This window comes from Papio anubis, chromosome 4 (genome assembly GCF_008728515.1).
Source record: "Papio anubis isolate 15944 chromosome 4, Panubis1.0, whole genome shotgun sequence".
Lineage (NCBI taxonomy): Eukaryota > Metazoa > Chordata > Mammalia > Primates > Cercopithecidae > Papio > Papio anubis.
This window is the reverse complement of record NC_044979.1, coordinates 117,087,583-117,109,253: the sequence shown is the minus strand read 5'-3', so window position 1 is coordinate 117,109,253 and position 21,671 is coordinate 117,087,583. Positions and strand designations below refer to the sequence as shown.

The 21,671-nt window shown below is 49.9% G+C and overlaps 1 protein-coding gene across 17 annotated transcripts in view; it reads left to right on the top strand.

Annotated features, from left to right (window-relative positions):
- TNS3 (tensin 3) overlaps nucleotides 1-21,671 on the top strand; it is a 309,033-nt gene that overhangs the window by 223,759 nt on the left and 63,603 nt on the right. For 16 of the 17 annotated variants that reach the window (XM_031665397.1, XM_031665393.1, XM_031665405.1 and 13 more), the window contains 3 exons: nucleotides 18,613-18,782; nucleotides 19,919-20,033; nucleotides 20,117-20,200. The exons of the other annotated variant lie outside the window; for it this stretch is intronic. In XM_031665397.1, the coding sequence (XP_031521257.1) occupies nucleotides 18,613-18,782; nucleotides 19,919-20,033; nucleotides 20,117-20,200 (369 nt within the window). The remainder of the gene's footprint in view (nucleotides 1-18,612; nucleotides 18,783-19,918; nucleotides 20,034-20,116; nucleotides 20,201-21,671) is intronic. 17 annotated transcript variants of the gene reach the window in all.

Sequence of the window (21,671 nt, the reverse complement as noted above, 5' to 3'; positions counted from 1 at the left end):
AACACATTTTGATTTTGATTTTAGATCCTCTTTAATTCATTTTATTATAAAAGTTATTTAGTTACCATTTTGAAGTTGAAGGACTTTCATATCTCAGCAATAGACCAGTAAAATTCAGTGTATATTTGGGTATTGACAATACAAATGTAAAGTATTTATTAATCTATGCATATTTGACAGGCATCTCGGACCATTTGTCCATTTTTTTCTAGCGTCAGAACTAAAAAGATGTCAGAAGATTAGATATAAGCAAAACCGGATACCAGTTTCCCCAGAGCTTTTTAAAATTGGGAAGTGACCTTCTTGTAGGAACCCTGACACACGTGAGCAACTGTCCATGAGCAGTGATGAATGGACACTGAAGGGTTAGCTGCAGCGTTGGAAACAGGGCAGAGGGAGCCGTGCCTTTCCTGGGAGCTCTGCTTCCTCTTCCAGGACGTGCCTCTTGTGCTAGGTAAGCACCAAGCTGGGAGATGCAGCAAGCCTTGAGACTTGCACTTCATTTAGTGTAAAAAGCCTGCACAGTGTAGAGGTGATCTCTGAACAGACTGCATGGCAGGCTTTTGGATCTCAGTCCAGGACTTTCTGACCTGATAGAAATCCCTTTAAAAATTGCTCACTGGGCTGAGGGAGGCAGATCACCTGAGGTCAGGAGTTCGAGACCAGCCCGGTCCACATGGCAAAACCCTGTCTCTACTAAAGTTAAAAAATTAGCCTGGCGTGGTCATGCCTGTAATCCCAGCTACTTGGGAGGCTGAGGCAGGAGAATCACTTGAACCCAGGAGGCAGAGATTGCAGCGAACTGAGATTGCGCCACTGTACTCCAGCTTAGGTGACAGAGCAAACACTCTGGCTCAAAAAAAAAAAAAAAAAATTACTTACTTCTACAGCTCTCAGGCACTGCAGCTAAGCAGGGAAGGAATCGTTTCTTTCCTCCCTGGCAGGTATAGAAAACACTGGAACTCTTTTTGATTTGAGTATTGACATTTGAGTATTGACATTTCTCAATAGGAAGTGGCTACTTTGGCAAGCAGCAGAAAACAAAAATCACTAGATCCTAGCAGGGACAAGTGTGGTAGCAAAGCAGCTGGTTCCGAGTCCCTGGGACATCGTCAGAAGGTTGGGGATGCTGCTGGAGTGCCTGCGCTTTGAAGGCATCTTAGATCCCCCAACCCATATCCATCTCCTCAGCCGGCCAAAGGAGACCAGGGCTGCTGAGCTAGAGTCCTCCTCTTTCAGCTTAGCTCCACATGTGAATAGGAAGGATCCTGGCATGTCTGAAAGGCTCATGACATGCCCAGAATGGTCCCATCACTTACCCTGCAAGGGGAATCATTTCCACATCTGTGTGTGTGAGGGTCAGCCCCATAGATGGTGCGGCATTGCCTGACTGACTGGAGACTCTCTTGAGTCTCACTCACAAGGGGAAACTGTAGACTGGAAGTTCTGAGAGCGCCATGTCTACATGAGCCCCTTCTTGCTGGGCTGCCTTCCATCTCATCCCTGGACACAGACTGCTACACAGCTTTCTTAATTCTGACGGTAGATGAAGATTTGTCACAGAGACCTCAGCATCCTGAAGTTACCAGAGCCTTTCACTATTTGCAGATTATGTCCTCATTATGAGAAAGACCACCACTTGTGGTAGAGAGTTGGGAAGAGCATTGCCCAGTGCACCTCTGGGGGACTTCTGGGTATTCTGCATTATTTATGAGATGAAAATTATATGTGAAGGCTAAGTATTTACTGAGAAAGTCTTTTATACGAGCACGATGATAATAATGGTGGTTCTGCTGCTGATGGTAGTGATGATCATGGTGATGATCATGGTGATGATGATGGTGGTGATGATGATGATGATGATGTTGATGGTGATGATGACTGTGATGGTGCTGGTGATGGTGATGATGACAATGGTGATGGAGATGATGTTGATGGTGGTGATGCTGATGGTGGTGATGGTGATGGTGATGATGGTGATGACTCTGATGATGGTGGTGATGTTGATGGTGATGATGATGTTAATGGTGGTAATGGTGATGGTGATAATGGTGATAGTGATGGTGATGATGGTGATGACTGTGGTGATGTTGATGGTGATGGTGACAGTGATGATGGTGATGACTGTGATGATGGTGATGATGCTGATGGTGATGATGATGGTTTGGTGATGGTGATGATGACGGTGATGAATGTAATGATAGTGATGATGTTTATGGTGGTGTTAGTGATGGTGATGTTGATGATGTTGGAAATAGTAAGAACTGTTACTCTGAGTGCCTGAGTGCCTACACTGTTTTAAGTACTTTCATTTTCACTGGGACACATAACAGATCTCTCATCTCTCTGACTGCACCCCATGGCCATGTCCTAATTCCACTAAACTCACCCTCTTACACCAGGCAGCAAACCTCTTGAGGGAAGTGCTCATTATTTTTTTTCCCTGGCATGCAGGAAGAGTTCGACATATGTTTGCAGATATAGGGGTCTGGGACAGGCGGAACTGCAGATGATCGTTTCGAGACCAGAATTGCTCTGCTGAATGGGCACTGAGGAGGATTTATCACTGGACAGTGTAGGGTAGCCCTGCCCACCCACAAGACCAGAGAGAGGCTGTCCAGAGGTGGGATATCACAAAGCTCTGGTGGCTGAGACCTGGGCGCTCTCTGTGCCAGTGAGCACAGTTTTATGTCCTTCTTGTAGAATGGGTGAGATTCAGGGAGTTGGTTCGGGGGCATTTTGCTCCCCACAAGTGTCCGCCAGCCATGAGGCCCTGCTCCCTCACTCTGATCTGACTTCTGCCACCATCAGTGTTTTGTGGAAGAGGCCCTGGGTGCTGCTTCCAGGCTGATTGTCCCCGCCCCACTCTAGGTCTCAGCCTGGTTTCAGCCTGCACTGGGTGCTGCTTCCAGGCTCATTGTCCCCGCCCCACTCTGGGTCTCAGCCTGGTTTCAACCTGCACGTGGTGGGTTTTTTGCATCATACCCTTTTAAGTGGGGGAAGATTTCAACTGATGATATCCCAGTAACAAAAGAAATGACTCAACCTGTGAAATTTATGATTCCATGGGTGGCAGAAAGCCAGTTCTGTGGGTTTTTTTTTTCATACCTTGAGGGCTCTTTGCTTCATGTTGTCAAAATATTTTATTCATGTTACATCAACCTCCACCCTGTGACGACAGGAACCTGGCAGGCCCTGTTCTGCTTGCAGACAGTGCTGTGGCATTCCCACCAGGCATTCAATGTCCCTCCCAGACTCGGCACCTGCTCTGTTAGTGCTAACCCATGGCTGATAACCTGTGCATCCTAAAGAAAGTTCAGAGCAATGGAAACTGTCAGCTTTTAATAGTTGACCATGGGGAGCCCGTTGATTTAAATTGTGTGCTAAACCCCAACCAAAAGAACCAAATGTGAAAGCTGGAAGAGCGCTTTAGGGTTCAGAAAGCAGGTCATCTGCAAGCTCTGATTGCGTGGCAGAAGGCTCACAGCCTCACAAAGTGGAGACATGCAGACAGTCCCATCTCATTTCAACTCCAGAGTTGGGGAACGTGCCGGGGGTGCTCAGCCAGAGCCTCTCAGCCAGGCCTTGTGAGGCAGAGGGATCCTTACCAGACAGACGGTCTGGAGGAGAGGCGGACTGCGAGAAAGCATAGTGTGCCAGGGAAGTTCAGTGCTGGGAAGTGAGGCTGGAGATGTAGATAGGCTCCACCATGGAGGGCCAGGATGGGGGCCAAGGGGCATGGCTCTTCCCTGAGGGCAGAGGCGAGCCTCGGAATCTTGGGCTGGGCCCTCGCTTCCTCTCCTCCCCTCCCCTCCTCTCCTCTCCTCTCCTCTCCTCTCTCCTTTTTGTTACCAGAAGAGAAGGCACTGAGAAGGTGCACTGAGCCCGGGAGCTCCATTAGGGGCGCAGAGACAATGGAGGATAACATTTAGGCAGCATGGGGGTGCCATGGGGGTGGCACTGGCCTCCAACTCTGCAGAGGAAGAATCTCAGGAGAGAGGGAGGGAAGTGAATAAGTGGGCCCCAGCGCCTGCCCCCCCAGCAGCTGGACATTGGAAGAATGAAGAGGCCTTGGATTTGGCTGTTAGTGATCTGGATATGGGGGTTTCAGAGCCATGCTGGGGACACAGGGGATCCACGGTACTTTCTAAAGGTCCAGGTGTCGTTATTTCTGTACTGTGTGTTATAACTGAGCAGTCCCCAGTTACGGGCGTCACCTTGCCAGTGCCAGACCCTCGGCGCATGGGGGAAAACACCAGCATGCGCATCTGGGGTGGAGGATGGAGGATTGACTGCAGCACCAAGCATAGACACTCCTGGAGCCCTCCAAGGACTCAGGCGTCAGCAAGAGACCAGGTCTCATGCCAGCACGTCCGCCTTTTGGGGGCTGTCTTTGGATGGTCACAGTCAGCCCAGGCTCACCTTTTCTCTGAGAGGTTTCCCTTGGCCACTGCACCCTCCAAGCAGCTGGGTGAGGTCCTAGGACCCAGGTCTTATAAGAGGGACTTCCTGGTACTCACATCAGAGAACCAGGGTAAAGGAGGTCTGGGAGCCGAGGAGCCAGGGCCCCTGGCACTGGACATGTGTCCACGAGGGACTCTTACTCTCTGTTTGCTACCACGGGCAAAACAAGGTTTTTTCTCCATCTGTGAGCGTCAGTCTCTGGAGGTGGCTGAGAGAAATGGGATATTTATGTGCCTTGAGAGCTCTAAAAAGAGACTCCTGCCCAAGGGTCAGGACTCCACACAGCTCCTCTCGACTTCAGACCCTGATGCTTTAGGGCCATGGATATGAACAAGCCATGTGTATGTGAGTGCACATTTAATAACCGAGTCAGCCCACTGCACTACAGGGAGCTCTGTGGGTGTCCAATTCGGAAAACATTTTAGAATGAGAAACTCAAGTCTGCTCTGGGAAACTGCCATTGCAGTGACTTTCTTTTATTGCATAAAACCAACTTTGAAATTTTAGAGTTGATGAATCATTTCCATTTGCCCCAGAGACTCTCACTCTGCAAAGCAGGGGGACTTGGTTTCCCACCCCGCCACTTTGGTGGGCGCTCTGAAGACACTGCTGAGAGGCTCGGGCCACAGAGGAGAAGGTGCTATCTGGGCCTTCTGGGACTTTGAGGTGTGGATTGCAGATCATCTTCTGCTCAGCCTACACTGCCCGTGATAGCCACAGCAAGAGATCTTCACTGGCTCAGGCCCAAAATGAAGTATTGTTTCCATAACAGATACCTTCTAATGCCATCTTTACTCTCCTGAGATGAAAGTCATCATAGCTAATATAACCTTCTTAAGCACATACTAAAAACTAAATTTAACGTGCTAACACTCATGTCAAAGGAAAAATAAAAATAAAGTAATTCACAATAAAGTCATTTGCATTTTGAGATGAAAATCTTTGGTCCGGCCCACACTGGAAAACAGAAATCATCCCTCAGTTTTAAAAAATACTCATTAATTTTTTAGTGTGGTGAAATACACATAACATAAAATTTAGCATTTTAATCATTTTTAAGTGTACTGTTCAGTGGTAGTGAAGACATTTGCATTGCTGTGCAACCATCATTAGTATCCAGTTTCAGAAATTTGTCATCATCCCAAAGGGAAACGTTATACCCCTTGAAGTCACTTCCCGTCCACACCTCCTCCCCAAGCCCCTGACACTCACTCATCCCCTCCTGTCTCTGGGGATGTGCCTACTGTGGGCATTTTACATAAATGGCATCACACTATATGTGCCTTTTGTGGCTGACTCCTGTGACGTGTTGTGTGATGTTTTCAAGCCAGATGTGTTATAGCCCATGTGGGAACTTCAGTACTGTTTATGGCAGAGCAATATTCCACAGCAGGAATAGAGCACAGTTTGTTTATCCATTCCTCTCTCGATGGAGACCTGGGTCGTTTCCACCTTTGGCCTTGGTGAATGGTGATGCTGTGATCATGGGTGTGCCCGTGTTTGTCTGAACACCTGCTTTCAGTTGTTTGGGGCGTTGCTCAGGAGAGGGGTTGCTAGGTCCTGTGGCAGCTCTGTAACTTGTTGGGGAACTGGTGGGTCCTATGGCTGCTCCTAACTTGTTGGACAACTTCCCCCCTGATGCTTGAAAGTCATTTGGCATCACCAGGTCTCTGGCGTGTTTCATTTGTCCCCAGAAGCGCTGCCTGAGCTGCACTGGAAGTGGGCTGGTCTGTGTGATCCTAACAGCCTGAGTGCTGGCTCAGGGGAGCTGCTAATTTATGGAATCCTAGGTAGGTGGTGGTAGAATTCTCTCCCTTTGTCAGGGTGGAGCAGTTTTATAACAACTCCACAGCAACATGGCTTTCTTCCAGTCATGCCACATGTCCACTGCATTGTGGCTTGATGTGGGCCTCATGCCGGGGCCTGGGATGAGGGGTGAGCCCTCTTCGTGCACCCAAGGCTGCCCACACTCCTGAGAGCACTCCCTGCTCCCATGGCCTCTGCCAGAAGTCACCGGCTGCGTCACTCCCCAGAGTTCATCAGCCAGGTGGACCCGTGGCCACACTTACGTTCAGCGCAGCCCATGTGGCCCTGAAGGTGGACAGCCCTTGTATCCGTCCTGAGGCACGGGATAGTAAACACCATGGTGATTAAAAGAGGAAATGTTGGCCGGGCACCGCGGCTTATGCCTGTCATCCCAACACTTTGGGAGGCTGAGGTGGGTGGATCACAAAGTCAGGATTTCAAGACTAGCCTGGCCAATATGGTGAAACCCCGTCTCTACTAAAAAATACGACAATTAGCCGGGGATGGTGGCGCGTGCCTGTAGTCCCAGCTACTCAGGAAGCTGAGGCAGGAGAATCACTGGAACTTGGGAGGCAGAGGTTGCAGTGAGCCGAGATCACACCATTGCACTCCAGCTTGGGTGACAGAGCAAGATTCCGTCAGAAGAAAAACAAACAAACAAAAAAAGGCGAAGTGTTTGGGGAAGAGGCCAGTAAGGTCACGTGATGGGGGTGATCCAAAAGGAAAACCAATCCCTGTGAACAGGCAGGAATTGAAGCCCGTACAGAAGCTCCGTTGATGGGGTCTTCGGGGTCTTTGAAGCAGGGCAGTGTGTGAGGCAGGCGGGGGTCCCCCTTCTGTGGTTTGCAGCTTTTCACATCTGCACGTTAGGTTACAGTTGACTTACAAAACACCGGGTATTGCTGACATTTCTCATGTTGGAGGGCTTCGTTGTTTGGACATATCATTTCCCTTTTAAATATGCCGCCTTAGAAGAAATGCCACCACCTAGCCTTGGATTTCAGTGTTTCCCAGTGGAAAGAATTTTCAATTTTGCAATCTAAAATATGGGATTCTCTCCCTTCACCTTCTGTTGCAGTTTTGCCGGCGCCCACCCGTTCTCTTAGAATCAGGGTTAGGCATGGAGACAGCGCGACTGAGGGAGGGTGGGCCTGGGACGGGAAGGCTCTTCCCTGGGTTGATCTTGATATGTCCGTCAGAACCCTGGCTAATGATTTCCTAACACATTACTTTGTGAAAAAATGCAAGTTGCACAGCTCTTTAAGGCTATGCCCTCCAGGTGGAAGGGGCTGGTCAATCAGTCCTGTTTCAGTTTTGGGAGAAGGCTCCTAAAACCATTTCTGGGAGCATTTCAACCGGGAATAGTGTTGGGGCATCCTTGTCATGCCACCTTGCCTCCTTTTACGCACTCTCTTGAAAAGATTCGTGGGTGTGTGTGAATGAGCTGAAGTCCGGAGGCCTCAAGTTCACCATGAAGCAGTCTTTGCCCGTGATTTGTTTTCACTCCTTGGAATGCAAGGAGCTTCCAGAGCCTATCAGGCACACCTGTGTGATGTCGCACTTCATTCCTAGAGGACCATATCAAGATAAATCAGTAGCTTATGGGGACTTTACGTTCTAATGCCAGATAGAAAATGAAAGAAGACATGTTTTAAAATAGGTAATGTTCTAGCATGTCGTGAGTTTTCATCTGTTCTTTTTATTTTTTAAATTAATTAATTAATTTATTATTTGAGATAGGATCTCACTCTGTCACCCAGGCTGGAGTGCAGTTGGTGTGATCACAGCTCACTGCATCCTTGACCTCCTGGGCTCAATTGATCCTCTCGCCTCAGCCTCCAGCGTAGCTAGGACGACAGGCGTGTGCCACCATGCCTGGTTAATTTTTTTTGTATTTTTCTGTAGAGACAGGGTTTCATCATGTTGCCCAGGCTGATCTGGAACTTCTGGACTCAAATGATCCGCCCTCCTCAGCCTCTCAGAGTGCTGGGATTATAAGCATGAGCCACGGTGCCTGGCCCCGTTTTTTCTATGTTTTAATTAACTTATTTATCATTGTATATATTTAAGGTGTTTAACATGATATTTTGTTATACCTGTACATAGGGAGAGGACCACTACAGTCAAACAAATGGACATATCCACCACTTTACCTACTTACTTTTGTGTAAGAGCACTGAAGGTCTACTCTCTTAGTCAATATTGCATCCTGAAGATTTGCTCCAGGAGCGGATTCCATCTCTTAGAACAGGGGTTGGACACCTTGGCTTGCATGTTGGAGTCACCTGGGGAGCTTTAAAAGTGCAGATGCTAAAAATGCGGGTACCTGCTTCTACCTCTGGTGGGTGGCAGATTGAGTTGGCCCTGGTGGGGCCTGGATGTCAGACTTGCTTTAAAAACTCTCCCCAAATAATGCAGTGCAAATTCAGGGTTGAGACCTGCTGTGATTCTTGAGCTTGGTTGTGTGTTGGAAACACTAGGGAGTTTTTAAAAAGACTGACACTTAGGTCTAACCGCTGGAGGATCTGACTTCATGGGTGAGGCCCGAGCTTCAGGATTTTAGTGATAAAAGGTGGACAATGGCCTTTGAGAACCACTGTTGTATATTTGCAGTTCTGTTGTGTATTTGCAGTTCTCAACTTAGGTGCGTGTCCCAGCCTCCAGGAGAGCTGGCCCTTGGCTCATTGAGGCTGGAGCGTGCCGCAGGGTGGTTCTGACGAGAGCAGGATTTGTGACCCTGCTGTGGGATTTAGAGGACAGCCAATAGTCACGCATCGGTTATCAGAGGCAGAGGCAGGCGATCCCATGGGCTGCCTTCCACCTGGGCGGTGGCTTTATTTCACCAGCGCAGAGTGGACTGTGTGACCCCACAGTGGAGAGAATGCGGTGACATGAAGTTTATGAGTGGGCAGCATGGTGGGTGTCTGCTCCTGGACACTTGACCCATCTTCCTTCCCTTCCCCCCTTACACTTCCTGGGAGAGGCTCAGGGCCTGGGATCTGCTGTGCGCTGGCAAAGATCAGTCTCCAAGAGCAGTCTGAATCACAGAATCACAGTTCAGGGTCAACATAAGTACTGACTTACCAATCAGGATGTGCTAAGTCACACTCTCAATTAGTTTACATAATTGGGAGTTCAGTGTATTTGGACAAAGTGGAAAGTTGTGCAAGAGCTTTGTGGGTGTTTTAAACAAAATTTAAAAAACATTTTCTGGCTAAGTGATCTGAGAAGCCCTCTCCTGCACTTCAGACTGCTCAGGGGTGAATTGATGGCAACAGTGCTAACCCCCAGGCTGGGCTGAGTTCAGTCCTGCATGTGTTTAGTGCAGCACCCGACGTCTTGGCCTGAATCCCTGATTCTCCAGGGCTCTGACAGCGATGCATCCCCTTCTCACGAGGCCCCCGGGGGTCCCCAGTCAAGGACTGGCTTTCCTGCTCTTCCCTCGGAGCACATGAGGATTACCTGTCAGGACCGTCCTCCACCCTGTCATGGTGGCTTTGGATAAGGCACCTCATAGGATGCACCTGGGGCTGAGGCCCCACCATCCCCAGTTCCCCCTGTGGGGCCGGAATGACTGAGCATCCTCCTGCCTCCCAGGCTTGGTGTCCTTTTGCACCCTGTGGTGAATCCCAGATCCTGGGCATGGCAGAGTCTCAGGTGACCCTGCGCAGCCTGCTGGCTGGCCAGCCCTTAGCACGTTTCCTTATCTGTCCTTGATGCCAGCTCCACCCGTGAATAGCAGTGAGACTGCTAAATGAGGAAACATGCTGGTCTTTGGGAGTGGCAGTGTGGGGGACTCTGGGGTATGTGTCCCATGTTACACTCGAGGTCAGATGGTTCCCGAGGCTCTGGGTGGGTAGCACCCAGTGTCTGGAGGAAAGGAGGCTTGGGTGAAGACAGCTGAATGCCCGGTGTAGGGACTGGCCAAGGAGGTGGGCAGCATCCAGTCACTTGACCTTTGGAGACCACGTCACCATGCCATGTTTTGGTGGACAATAAGCGTGTCACCACGACAAGAGGGGCACAAGACTATGTAAAGAAAAAGCCGCTGCCTGTCCCTCCCTCCACAGAGACCCCAGCTGCATGGAGTGGGTGAAGCTGCACATCGCCCGTAGATCACCGGGGTCTAGATTCACCAGGGGTCTCAAGGAGCCTGAGATTCCTGCACTGAGTACTCACGGCCTTTGTAAGGAGAGGATGCAGGATTTTTTTTTTTTTTTTTTTTTTCTGGCTGGGAACCAGCAGGGAAGTAAGGGCAGCTCTTCCCCAGCACCTGGGCCTCAGGCTGGGAGCAGGGTGGGCACAGGTGTGAGAGAGCAGAGAGAGCAGGGTGTGGGTGCCATGGGTGCAGGCAGATGCAAGTGTCCCCCCCCCAGGGCTTTGGGAGCTCCCCTTTGCCCATGAACAGCCCTGTATGGGAGCTTGGGTTTTGTTCCCTTTCTCTTCGCTTTTTCTGAGAAGGGGTACCTTGGGGAGCCAGGGGTGGGAAGGCGGATCGCCCAGAGCTCCGCAGGTGCTCCTCAGTGCTGGCAAGGTCCTTCTTGTCCCCTTATCAGCTCCTCCCAGAGATGACAGCCGTCTGTGTGGTGGCAGCTCTCTCCTGCTCCCATGAGGTCTCCTTTTTCTTCTCTTTTCCTGGATTTGACTTCTTACCAGAAAAATATATAGGCATGGCCAGTTTTGTAGGTAGTGTTCGGAGAATAGGTCTTAACAATATCATTATTCAGTTCATGATTTCATTGTTCAAACTGCCCAGTCTCATTGCATTACAGCCAGTTCTTTGCCGTACCTTGGAATTTTTTTGTTTTTCATGTGTGGTTTTTGTTTGTTTGTTTCCTGTTGATGCACATAATGTAATATTCTCGGTGAAGGCTGTTACCTCTCCTTTCTGCAGGTGTGAGTGGGAAGGGCCGCAGGTTGCGGAGTGAGTCCTGAGGCTACACTGCTGGCCTCTGCAGTTTTACCAGAAGCTCAAGGATAGGATGGGCATAGGAGGGGGCCCCTCGTGGTCCCAAGCAAGACCAGGGCAGCTGAGGAGGGTGGAGGAGGAGGGGTGCTGGGCTGTGGTAGGAGGGAGGCCAGGGGACAGGAGGAGACTGTTTCAGGTGCTGGTCATTTCACGTTGATGTGAAGTGTGTAAGAAGTAATTGATGGACTCAAATAATTAAATGATTCCCTTGGGGAGTGCTCAGGAATTAAGCCTCAGTGTGGAAAAAGAAATGTAAAAGTCACGTGTGTCTTCATTGAGGTATGTGGCTCTTCACAGGTTCCAGGGAGCTTCCATATGTTTCTATATGTTTTTCTAATCTTCTGCAATGACATACATTAGCTTTATCATCAGAAAGAACATCGACTAAAGAAAACTATAAATCAGTCACTTTGGAAGAAGGGAGAGTTTTACTAAGTGCTAGGGCCTCCTTTGGGTATAATTCAGAAGTCAGTGATTCAGGGCCCGGGCTCCTAACCTGTGGCCTGGGCTCACCTGTTCACCCCTCACCTCCTTACCTCTCAGGGCCAGGGCTCCTAACAGGTGGCCCAGGGCTCACCTATTCACGCCTCACCTCTTCACCCCTTCAGAGCTCACCGACTTAGCAAAGAAGTACTGAACCCTCAGGGTGTCTCAGCATGGACAGACTTTGGAGCTGAATAAGACCTGATCCTTGTCCCCACCTGGGACAGCTGGCTGCTCCTGCCTCTGTCCACAGAAAGGGATCCAAGAGCTCTCTGAGCTGGCAGTGCAGAGGTATGGAGCTTGCTGTTTATGCAGACCTTCTCTGGAGAGGTGAGCAGTGATCCTGGTAGGCAGCATACCAGAGCTAGCAAATGAACCACCTGAGGAAATGTCCCCAGGGCTGTGGCCTCTCACAGGTCACCCAGACATCAGAGTGTGAGGCAAAAGTGCTTTGCTCCTCCCACCTCTGCCCCACCTGCAGCCACGTGGAAAGAGTGGTTCTGGAAGTCCCTGCTGTAACTTTGGTGTGGCACATGGGCCGTGGGCTCAGTGTGTACACTTGAGACCCAGCCCCAGTCACCACTGCCATGGGGTCACCTGTGGACCCTGGGGTCGGGCTAGTCAGAACAGTGGATGGGATGAAGAGCTGGGGGTTTTGAGTAGAGGGGCAGCTGTCAGTGAGAAGAGGGTGCCTTTGGCTGCACCTACCCCTGGAAATGAGCCAGGAACCAGCTCCCCTACGGTGGAGATCCTGATGGGTGGTCTTGTCCTGGAGAAGGGGCCAGGATGGAAAGGATGGGTTTCCAGGAACAGTCAGCGCCCTGGTTTCCTGACAGGCAGCTCTCGGGTGGGAAGAAGGGCTTGTTTGACACAGGTGTGCAGTTTGCAGATACAGGGTGGTGCGGTGGGGCCAGTATTCAGAATGCAGAACCTGACCCTCCACCATCACGGACCACCCGTTTGTGAGCAGCACGTGCAGCCGTGGGGCCGTGTCGGAGCACAGGGTGGGTGTGAGTGAGGGTGTGAGACTGTGTGAGTGTGAGTACAAGAGACTGTGTGAGAATGTGAGACTGTGTGAGACTGTGAGTGTGTGTACAAGACCATGAGACTGAGTGTGAGTGTGATAATGTGTGTGACGTGAGAAACACACTGTGAGAGACTGCACGTGAGTGTGAGTGCCAGTGAGTGTAGTGTAAGTATATGAGAAAGTGTGAGAGCATGAGTGTCTGCTTGTGACTGGTGTGAGTGTGGGTGAGAATGTTAGTACAAGTGTGTGTGAGTGTAAGACTGTGAGAGACTATAGGAGTGTGAAGTGTGCAGGCGCATGTGAGTGACATGGGTGTATGAGCGTGTGTGCAAATACATGAATGTATGGCTGAGTCTGCATGAGTGTTACGAACATGTGAGAGTGAGTGTGTTCATACATGTGTCTGCAAGTGTATGGGTATGAAAAAGTGCCGGAGATTGGGAGCACATGAGAGTTTGTGCATGTGAGTGTGTGGGTGTGTGCCTGTGAGAGAGGTGCGGGGTGTGTGCCCGCCCCAGCCTCCAGGGCACACTCCTAGCGTGGTCCATTCTTCATGGACGGGGCCGTTTTGGAATCCCACTCCAAGCTTAGTTCCTGCTCACTGTCGCACCCGTGCCCTAGGGCCTTCCTTGGTTCTTTCTTGCGGTACACAGCAGACATAGGTGCCATGGCCTGGCTGCCATCGCGTCTCTGCCCTAGACCTTGTGCACAGGTTAAAGGGAGGCAGCACCTGGTGGAACGTCCTGGGCTTTGATTGGATTCTGTTCCACTGCTGGGCTTCCTGGGTATCTACCTTGGACCCAGTGTGGAGTCTCACGTTCAAGTTGTCTTGCCTAAAGAAGGCAGCTAGAGATCCCCTTTGTCGAATAATTAAAGAAGGGAGAGAGAGACCCCTGCTGCAGGACGCCTTGCATTGTAACCTCTGGGAAGCATAAGCCCTGCTCCCTATAAATGTAAATGTCACTTACACATCTCCTCTGAGCATATTGGTCTGGAAAACCACCTCCCATGTGAATTTTTATATGGCTATCAGACACGGGAGACTTAGCAGAGAGAAGGAAAAGTGTAAGGGTCAAACACATGAGTTTGGGAGAATACAGGAACTAATACTAATGCAAAATTCGAAAGGGATTTGGGGAGATTCAGTACAGCCACACAGAGTACTACAAAATAAAAGAAGCTTTGTTCCTCTCGAAGGTAATCTCTGTATTGTTTCCCTAATTTTAAAAAGTAATGCACATTATTAGCGAGAACACTGAAAGATAGAAACATTTACGAAAAAGTGTGAATAATGCCTAGAATTACACAACTCAGAGAGAAGCTCTTATGAGCATTTGGGGACATTTTCTTAGTTTTTTAAAATAAAAATGAAACCACACTACACACGCATCTTTGCCCGCTGTTTTTTGTCACTTAATGTTTTAGCGTGTTTGCCCACTTCGAGTTCCATAAAACTTGACTTTTAATGACAACATAAACAGTCCATTTTGAGTGTGGCCCATTATAACACTTACTGCCTGCAACTGTGTGCCAAGCCCCAGCCTTTGCTGTGTTATCTGTAGGATCCCCTAAGCCAGTTTTGTGTCATTCTCGTTTCATTCTGGAGATGGCTTTGAGGACTCGTCTCCTGTGAGCAGAGAGGCAGAGTCTACCCCTGCCAGGTGGCCCCGGGCTGGCCTCTGAGTGAGCATCTACTGCTGGCCGCAGGACGTGGGTTCGATGGCAGCTCCCTCTAGCCCAGTAGCAATGCCGTGAGCAAGCTGCCCTGTGTCTTCTTCTCTGACCTTCCCCGTAGCCAAGGACTCTCAGATGGGAAGAACTTGAAAACTGTCCCTCCTTCCTTTTCTCTAGACTGCTGTGCACTCAGACCCTCTGGAAATGTACACTCACCAGGTTCTCTACCAGACCCCATGTATTTAACTTAGACACTTGGCAGATTTCCTAAGACTGGGAAGCATAAACCATTGTTAAATCTGAAATTCACACGAGAGACAGAAGAACTTATGAAGCCTTTGTTGGCTGCCCCATCAGGACATGTCCAGGAGGTAGAGTGCCCCTTCCTCAGCAGGATGAGTGTGGCCATCTTGATCCCAGGGGCCCCTCTGTCACCACAGGCAGTGGAAGTGGGCAGTGCCTCCCAGGGCCCATGGGGCCCCTATCTGCCATTTGTGGGCTTTTTGAGGTGGGCAGGGATGGAAGGGAAGGAAAGGCACCAGTGGGTAAGGAAGAGTGACCGCAGAGGAATAGAGTTGACAGTTGTGGGTTTTAAAGTCAGATACATGTGGTGACAGATCATTGCTCTCTGCTGACTTGCTGTGTGGTATAGGATGAGTACTCGGACCTGAGCCTCCATTCTCCTTGTAGGCCGCCTTAATGGAGTGATTATGGGCTTTTCTCTATGAGAGCACCTGCCTGGGCTTAGACTGTCACTGTTGCTGGGTAAATGTTGGTTTCCTGTTTTTCTTTCTTTTTTAACTATCTCCTGGGCAGATGTGGGTGCATCCTAGCACACAGGGGTGTTTCAATATCTTAAACCCTGTCTCATTTTGTCCTATTTTTTTGTGCCATTTCAAAGTTCTCATTTCCAAGGTTTGCAGTCCGAGAGGAAGGGTCTCCGCACCCTGCAGAGGCCAGGGCCTTGCTGACCTTGTGTGCCTGTGTCTTTTTCCCTTCGGGAATGGAAAGCAGGACCCTGCAGGGCTGAAGCCACACTTTCTGTGCAGGCCACATCCTGGAAGACGGGGCCTGGTGGCACTTTTGCAGGTGCCTTGATTCCGCCATTCTACCTGCGCTTGCAGAGCCTCTTTCTGGCCTCAGACCCACAGCCGCCGTCTGTCGCTGTCCTGGTGGTCCCAGTGGCAGGATACTGAGAAGTACTGATCCATCCAGAGGGAGAAGCTTGTAGCTCTGCTTCACCAGACATGGTGCCACACAGATTTTAGCACAAGCACTGGAGGTGGGATAGTAAGAACATTTTTTTTGAGACTTTTTTTGAATGAAGATTGACTTTTTTGAGACTTTTTTTTTGAATGAAGAACATTCTGTTTTTCATTGTAATTCTTTGGGGAGAGGGAGAATTGAGGAGCAGTTTCAAATCCATGTGTTCGGCAGGGACATTTCTAGGGCCAGGTCACAGAACGCCTGTGTTCCAGAGCCTCCTCTGGCGGGGGAGGCCCAGGACGGAGCCCCCTGTTGGCTCTGTGTCAGCTCACGCACAGATCGTATTCCCTAGCTGCTCTGAAGGAGACGTGTTGAAGGAAACCTCCACGTTGAAAGGTTAGAAGTGTAAGCCTCCTGCACTGAGACTTATGTTTTAATCCTGAAAATTCCTTTTCGAACCCTGTTACGACCTGGATGCGCCTTCGAGTGCAGCTGCAAGGCTGTGCTGGCTGTTGTCAGCTAACCCTAATGGGACCTCAGTTTCTGAAGCCAGTGAGTTTCCAACCTCAGGCCTGAGGCTGGAGTGCATTAACATGTGCTTCCCAGGCGCCATCTCCAGATCAAAGAGAACACTTGACCACACTGTCCATTTTTTCTTTATTATTACTGTTTTTAGTTGAGACGTAATCATTGTACGTATTTATGGGGTACAGTGTGATATTTTGATAAATGTATACAATGTACAATGCTCAAATCAGGGTGATTCGCATAGCCATTTTCTCTGTGTGCTTCATGCAATACTGCATGTTGGGATGATATTGCCATGTCATTTTTGATAAGACACCACATAGTATCTTTCATGTTGAACAGAAGTAGTATTCCCTCCCCTTGGAAAACTACCTCTCTGGAAGTGACCTCTGAAGTTCTAGGCTGTGAGTGGGCCGTAATGTCAGTACAGGGCAGCGGAGCTCCCGGCACTCTCCACAGATAGGTCCTCCACTCTGGAATGATTTCCCTTGAGGCCAGTGGCATCGCTCCTTTTTCCAGGGAGGGGACCAGGCTCTCAGTCACTTGCCTGTGGCCATGGCACTTCGTTTCCATCACTAACACCCAGGGCTATCGCCTGCCACCTTGACTGCTTCAGGAACAAACTCCACATCTAAGCTGAGTACCAGGTGGTGCGTGGAGCCAGCCCGACTTTGTGACCTCATACCTCCCCTAGCCCTCTTTAAACTCATTCTTGGAATGGCTGCAAATGCATGTGTGTGTTGAAGAGCACTGGGGTGAGGGTGGTCCCCTCCCTGACCTGCAGCACTTGCATCCTGTTGAGGGTGGTGAGTGCGAGGACAAGGACCACTGCACCGTGAGGATGAGGGTGCTGTAGTGAGGGACTCTCAGATATGCCGTTTCATTTCATTTAATCCCCCGCCTTGTGGGAGGGAAAAGAGAGCAAGCATTATGCTCATTTTACCCATAAAGAAATGGGGGCTGAGGATGTCCTGCAGCTAGTGAGGGATACATGTGAGACTCCAAATCCCAGGTCCTAATGCACACTTCTTCCTCCTCCTTTCCCTGGATCTGTGGAGGAAGCTGCTGGGAACTGAAGAGAGGATGGAAGGAAGAGGTGGAAGGATGCTTGCAAGGACCTGGGTTTGGATCTCACTTGCTTGGTCGCTGTTGTGTGGTGCTGAGCAGACGTCCCATGGGACAGGGAGGGTGGTATCCAGCCTAGCTCAGCCCAGGAGCCTCCTCAACCCTCACCTGAGTGGCACCTAGTGGCTGGTAGGGTCGGGCAGTGGAGCCCCCCATGCTGCAGACAGAAACAAGAACCCTTACAGCAGTCCTGCTGCTCTCAGGCAGGCATGGTGGGTCGACGTCCTGTCCCTCTCTGTGGGACCTTCTCTTTATCATGCCAACCTTTGCATTCATGTGAACTTCTGAAGTTTCTGGATGTAGGAGGAGAGAGAGAGAGAGGTGTCAGTGGCATATCATGGGCTCAGCATGACTGTATATCACTATCATGATGTATTTCACTTCGGAGGGTGGCCATCAACCAATTTGGAACAAAGTCGTTCTGAGAGGAGCCTTATGTGGGGCATACATGTTGGTGAATCAAACTCCATCTTTCAGTGAAATGCTACTCTGAACTCTGCACTTACAGGGAGCGTGTATTTATAGTTTAAATCTAAACTGTAGGGGACAGTGCTGTTGGGTTTGAATTTTCAGACTACGTCATCAATAGAAACATTCTTCTTTTAATAGCCAGCAGCAGATTTTTTCCTAAGTGGCAAATCGTAAGAATCCCTGGGAAGAGGCTTTAGAAAATTAGATCCTAGCCCGACTGCCATTTTTCCCCCAACACAAAGAGAACAGAATTTGGTCAAGACTGGGGACCCCGGGGATCTGTGTCATTAATAACCGCCTGTGGTGTTTCTGGCAAGGACAGTTAAGATGGCGAATGTTTATTGTTGATGCTTGAAATAACAGGATTTTTTCCCCTCCAGAATTTCCCATTGCTGAGATTCAAATTATCATAGTCGGGCCACGTTCTGCCCAAGGTCACCGCAGATATGTGGTCCTCAGGGCACTCTGGTCCTGACAGGACACCAGGGGTGGCATGCAGGGGCCTCCTTCCCAGCTGGGTCTTCATCAGTCCCACCCAGCATTCCATCAGGGCACTGTCTTTTCCCAGCACTGCGAGTGAGTCCGAGTGCTTGGTCCTGTCCCCAAGCAGCCTGTTCTGGAAGGAGCATGCTGGACTGGGGAAGCTGCACGTTTCCAAGGCTGTGGTCTTGTTCATCCCTGAGAGTCTGAGAATGCCTTAGGTTTCCCATCATCTGCCTGCAGCAACCACAGCATCTTCCTGGAGCAATGGTGACCAGCATACAGCACCTTTGAGAAGCAGCAGACGAGATTTAAGGAAGGGGCGCCTCACTGCGCCTTGAGGAAGTGCCCTGCAGCCCGCTTGTCTCTCTTTTAACAGGCTCCTCGCCTGAACAGCCCCTGGGCGGGAGACTCAGGAAGCTGAGCCTGGGGCAGTATGACAACGACACTGGGGGGCAGCTGCCCTTCTCCAAATGTGCATGGGGAAAGGCTGGTGTGGACCATGCCCCAAACCTGCCACCATTCCCCTCACCAGCAGACGTCAAAGAGGTATGTGCCACGGCCAGGTCCCAGTTTCTGGGCCCATTCCACTCCCTTTCTTGTCCTGGAACCCCGGGTGAATGGGCAATGACCAGGCCTTGTCCCTGAATACAGTCTACACTACCCTCCGCACTCACCTTCCGTCCTGGTTCCACAAAGGTAGTCGTGGTTCCTCTGTACCTGGCAGGCGGTGTGGCTGGGAGAGCACAGTGTGCAGTCAGCTGGCCTGGGTAATGCACCCCAGAGATAGCTATGCTGGTGGGGCCACCTCACTCAGGGCATCCGAGCCTCTATGTTCTAATCTGTAGAATGGGCACGAGGAGCACAGCCTGTGGGTGGGTTGTGTGGGTTTGAGGTAGGGCTCTTATAGGTCTGTTCTTAGTTGTTCTCCATAGTCCGACAGCAGCAGCCAGTGGCACACACAGCCTTCCTTCAGGATCATCACACAGGGCCCTCAGTCCTCCCTCTGAGACCTTCCTAGGAGGTGATCCACAGGTGAGGGCCGCAGATGAGAGCTTCATGCTCTTCCAAGAGGCCTAGGGAGGGCTTCTAGTCAGAATGGAAGTAAAGCTGGTCGGTGTATCCAAAACGTTTAATCATTTTAGAGATGGGTAGGATTTCTTTTCAAGTTGGCAGGATTGGAAACTACAGAATAAACTAGAAAAAAAAGTTATACATAGTCTTGACTCACAAACGAAACCACTGTTAATATTTAGAATATTTCCGCCTGGCCTTTTTTCTATGCTATGTATTTAAAATACTATGTGTTTTTATGCATCTGTGACTATATTATTGCCACGGTTAAGGACTGTTTTATCCAGCTTTTTTGCTTAATATTGAGACACTCATTTACCTGTACCACTACAAACTCTGTCTACTTCACTTATTAGCTGTATATTGTATTAGAAGGATGAGCCATAAGATACCTTCCATTTCCTTTGCTGTTGAACATGAAAGTGTTCTCCAGTTTTCCATGGCTAAGAGAGGCGGGCTGGTTTTGTGCCGTGGATTCAGTCCTCAGCCTCCTTGTCCTACTGTCAGAGGAGGGGTTTGCTCAGTGGGTCAGCCAGGGGGAGCCACAACTGTTTGGAGGGGCCTTCACTTGACTCCCTGTTCTCACATTCTGCTCCCTGTGCCAATTTCAGACCATGACCCCTGGCTATCCCCCAGACCTCGATATGATCGATGGCAGAATTTTAAGTAGCAAGGAGTCCATGTGTTCAACTCCAGCATTTCCTGTGTCTCCAGAGACACCATACGGTAAGAACGAAGTAACACCAGCTGCATGCTGCTCCATGCCGAAGGAGGGTGACAACAGCCCCTTGCTCTGCTTTCTTTTCCAGTGAAAACAGCCCCGCGCTATCCTCCATTCAGCCCACCTGAGCCCACACTGAGCAGCCCGGCCAGTCAGCACAAAGGAGGACGTGGTAAGAAATCCACCCGCGAGTCCCAGGAGCGCGGCAGCTCAGGTGCTGCGTCGCAGGGTCACCGTTTTTACAGAGAAGAACTCTTATGCAGAAATATTTCCGTTTGTGTCATATCTCAGAAGCCTTGGGTGAGGACAGATCTTGCTGGGGAAGATGCAGGGATGTGGCTGTGAAATCCACTGTGTGGTGGCAACCTGGCCTTGCGTCGCTGCCTGGCATCCTGTGGGGAACCCTCCTGTTCAGCCCCTTCATACACAGTTGATGGGACCGTGAGTGGTGCCTGTCAGCAGCTTAGCATTGGTGCTTTTGAAGAAACTAGAATGCCCACCCCACACTTTACGTTCTCTATGGAAATCGTGCCACACGGGTACCCCTAGCTCTGCCACCCCAGCTGCCTTCTCATGCGTGCCTTGTGGCCCCTCCTGTCTGTTATTATTGGATGCCTAATCACTGTCCCTGGATCCCTGCAGGAGCTCAGGGGCTCTGTCCATGGTCTGATCATGTCCATCTGTCTGCACAGCTGACTCAGGCGAAGGAGTGTTAGCAGGCGGTGTTTAGGGCAAGTTACTGCACATTTCTGGGTGGTCTTGAGAACTTGCCTGAGAGTCTAGGACAAGGCCGAGCTCGGGCAGGTGGAGAGAGAATGCAAACCAAAAGCTCGTGCACATTTCAAAATCACTCTTCTCTGGGAGTTTCATTCATTACGCTGCTGCTTTTCTGCCCTGGTGAAGGACGCTGCTGATAGTTATTAGGCACGTTATCTGAGAGTGAGAGACTTTCATTAACTTGTGTTTTCATCTGCTCCTTACCCAGGAGTACTATAATAATGACAGCTAGCTCCATTCTCCCTTTCTGTCCCTTTCTCCAGAGTAAACCAAGCCTGTGGACGATATAATAGAAAGACATCCTTCTCCTAAAATTCCCTTTATGGTTACAGGACCATAAATGGCTCTCTTCATATGTAGCATATAGCAGTTAAACTGCCCGTATTTCTCAATAAGTGCGACTGAAATTTAAAATAAGCTGCATTTTAAGGTACACATTATATGAGCATTACATGAGAAGTGTGTATGTTCCAATATGCATTAGCATGATGGACTCGCACATAGGTAGCCATGCGTCTGTTCTATATTTTTTATCACTTCAACAGATGCAGAGAGAGGGATGTCCCTTCCATCCCATGTAGCCCCTTCTCCTCATGGAGGTGACTGTACTTGGCTCCTAGCTCGAAGGTGTTCAGTGGGTTTGGCGTGGCATCTAGCCCTCTGGCCTGGAATCCTGTCTTCTCCTGCAACACCAAAGCTGAGTTCATTTGAAATAGGTAGATGACAAGCAGTGGAAGGCGGGTAATAAGCCTGAGGAAAGAAAATACTAGAAACAGCCTGCACACTCATTAACAGCTCCTAAGGGAGGCCTCTAAGATCACTGTATGGAGCATCGAGAATGTTGAGCGCCGTCTAAACTCCAGAAG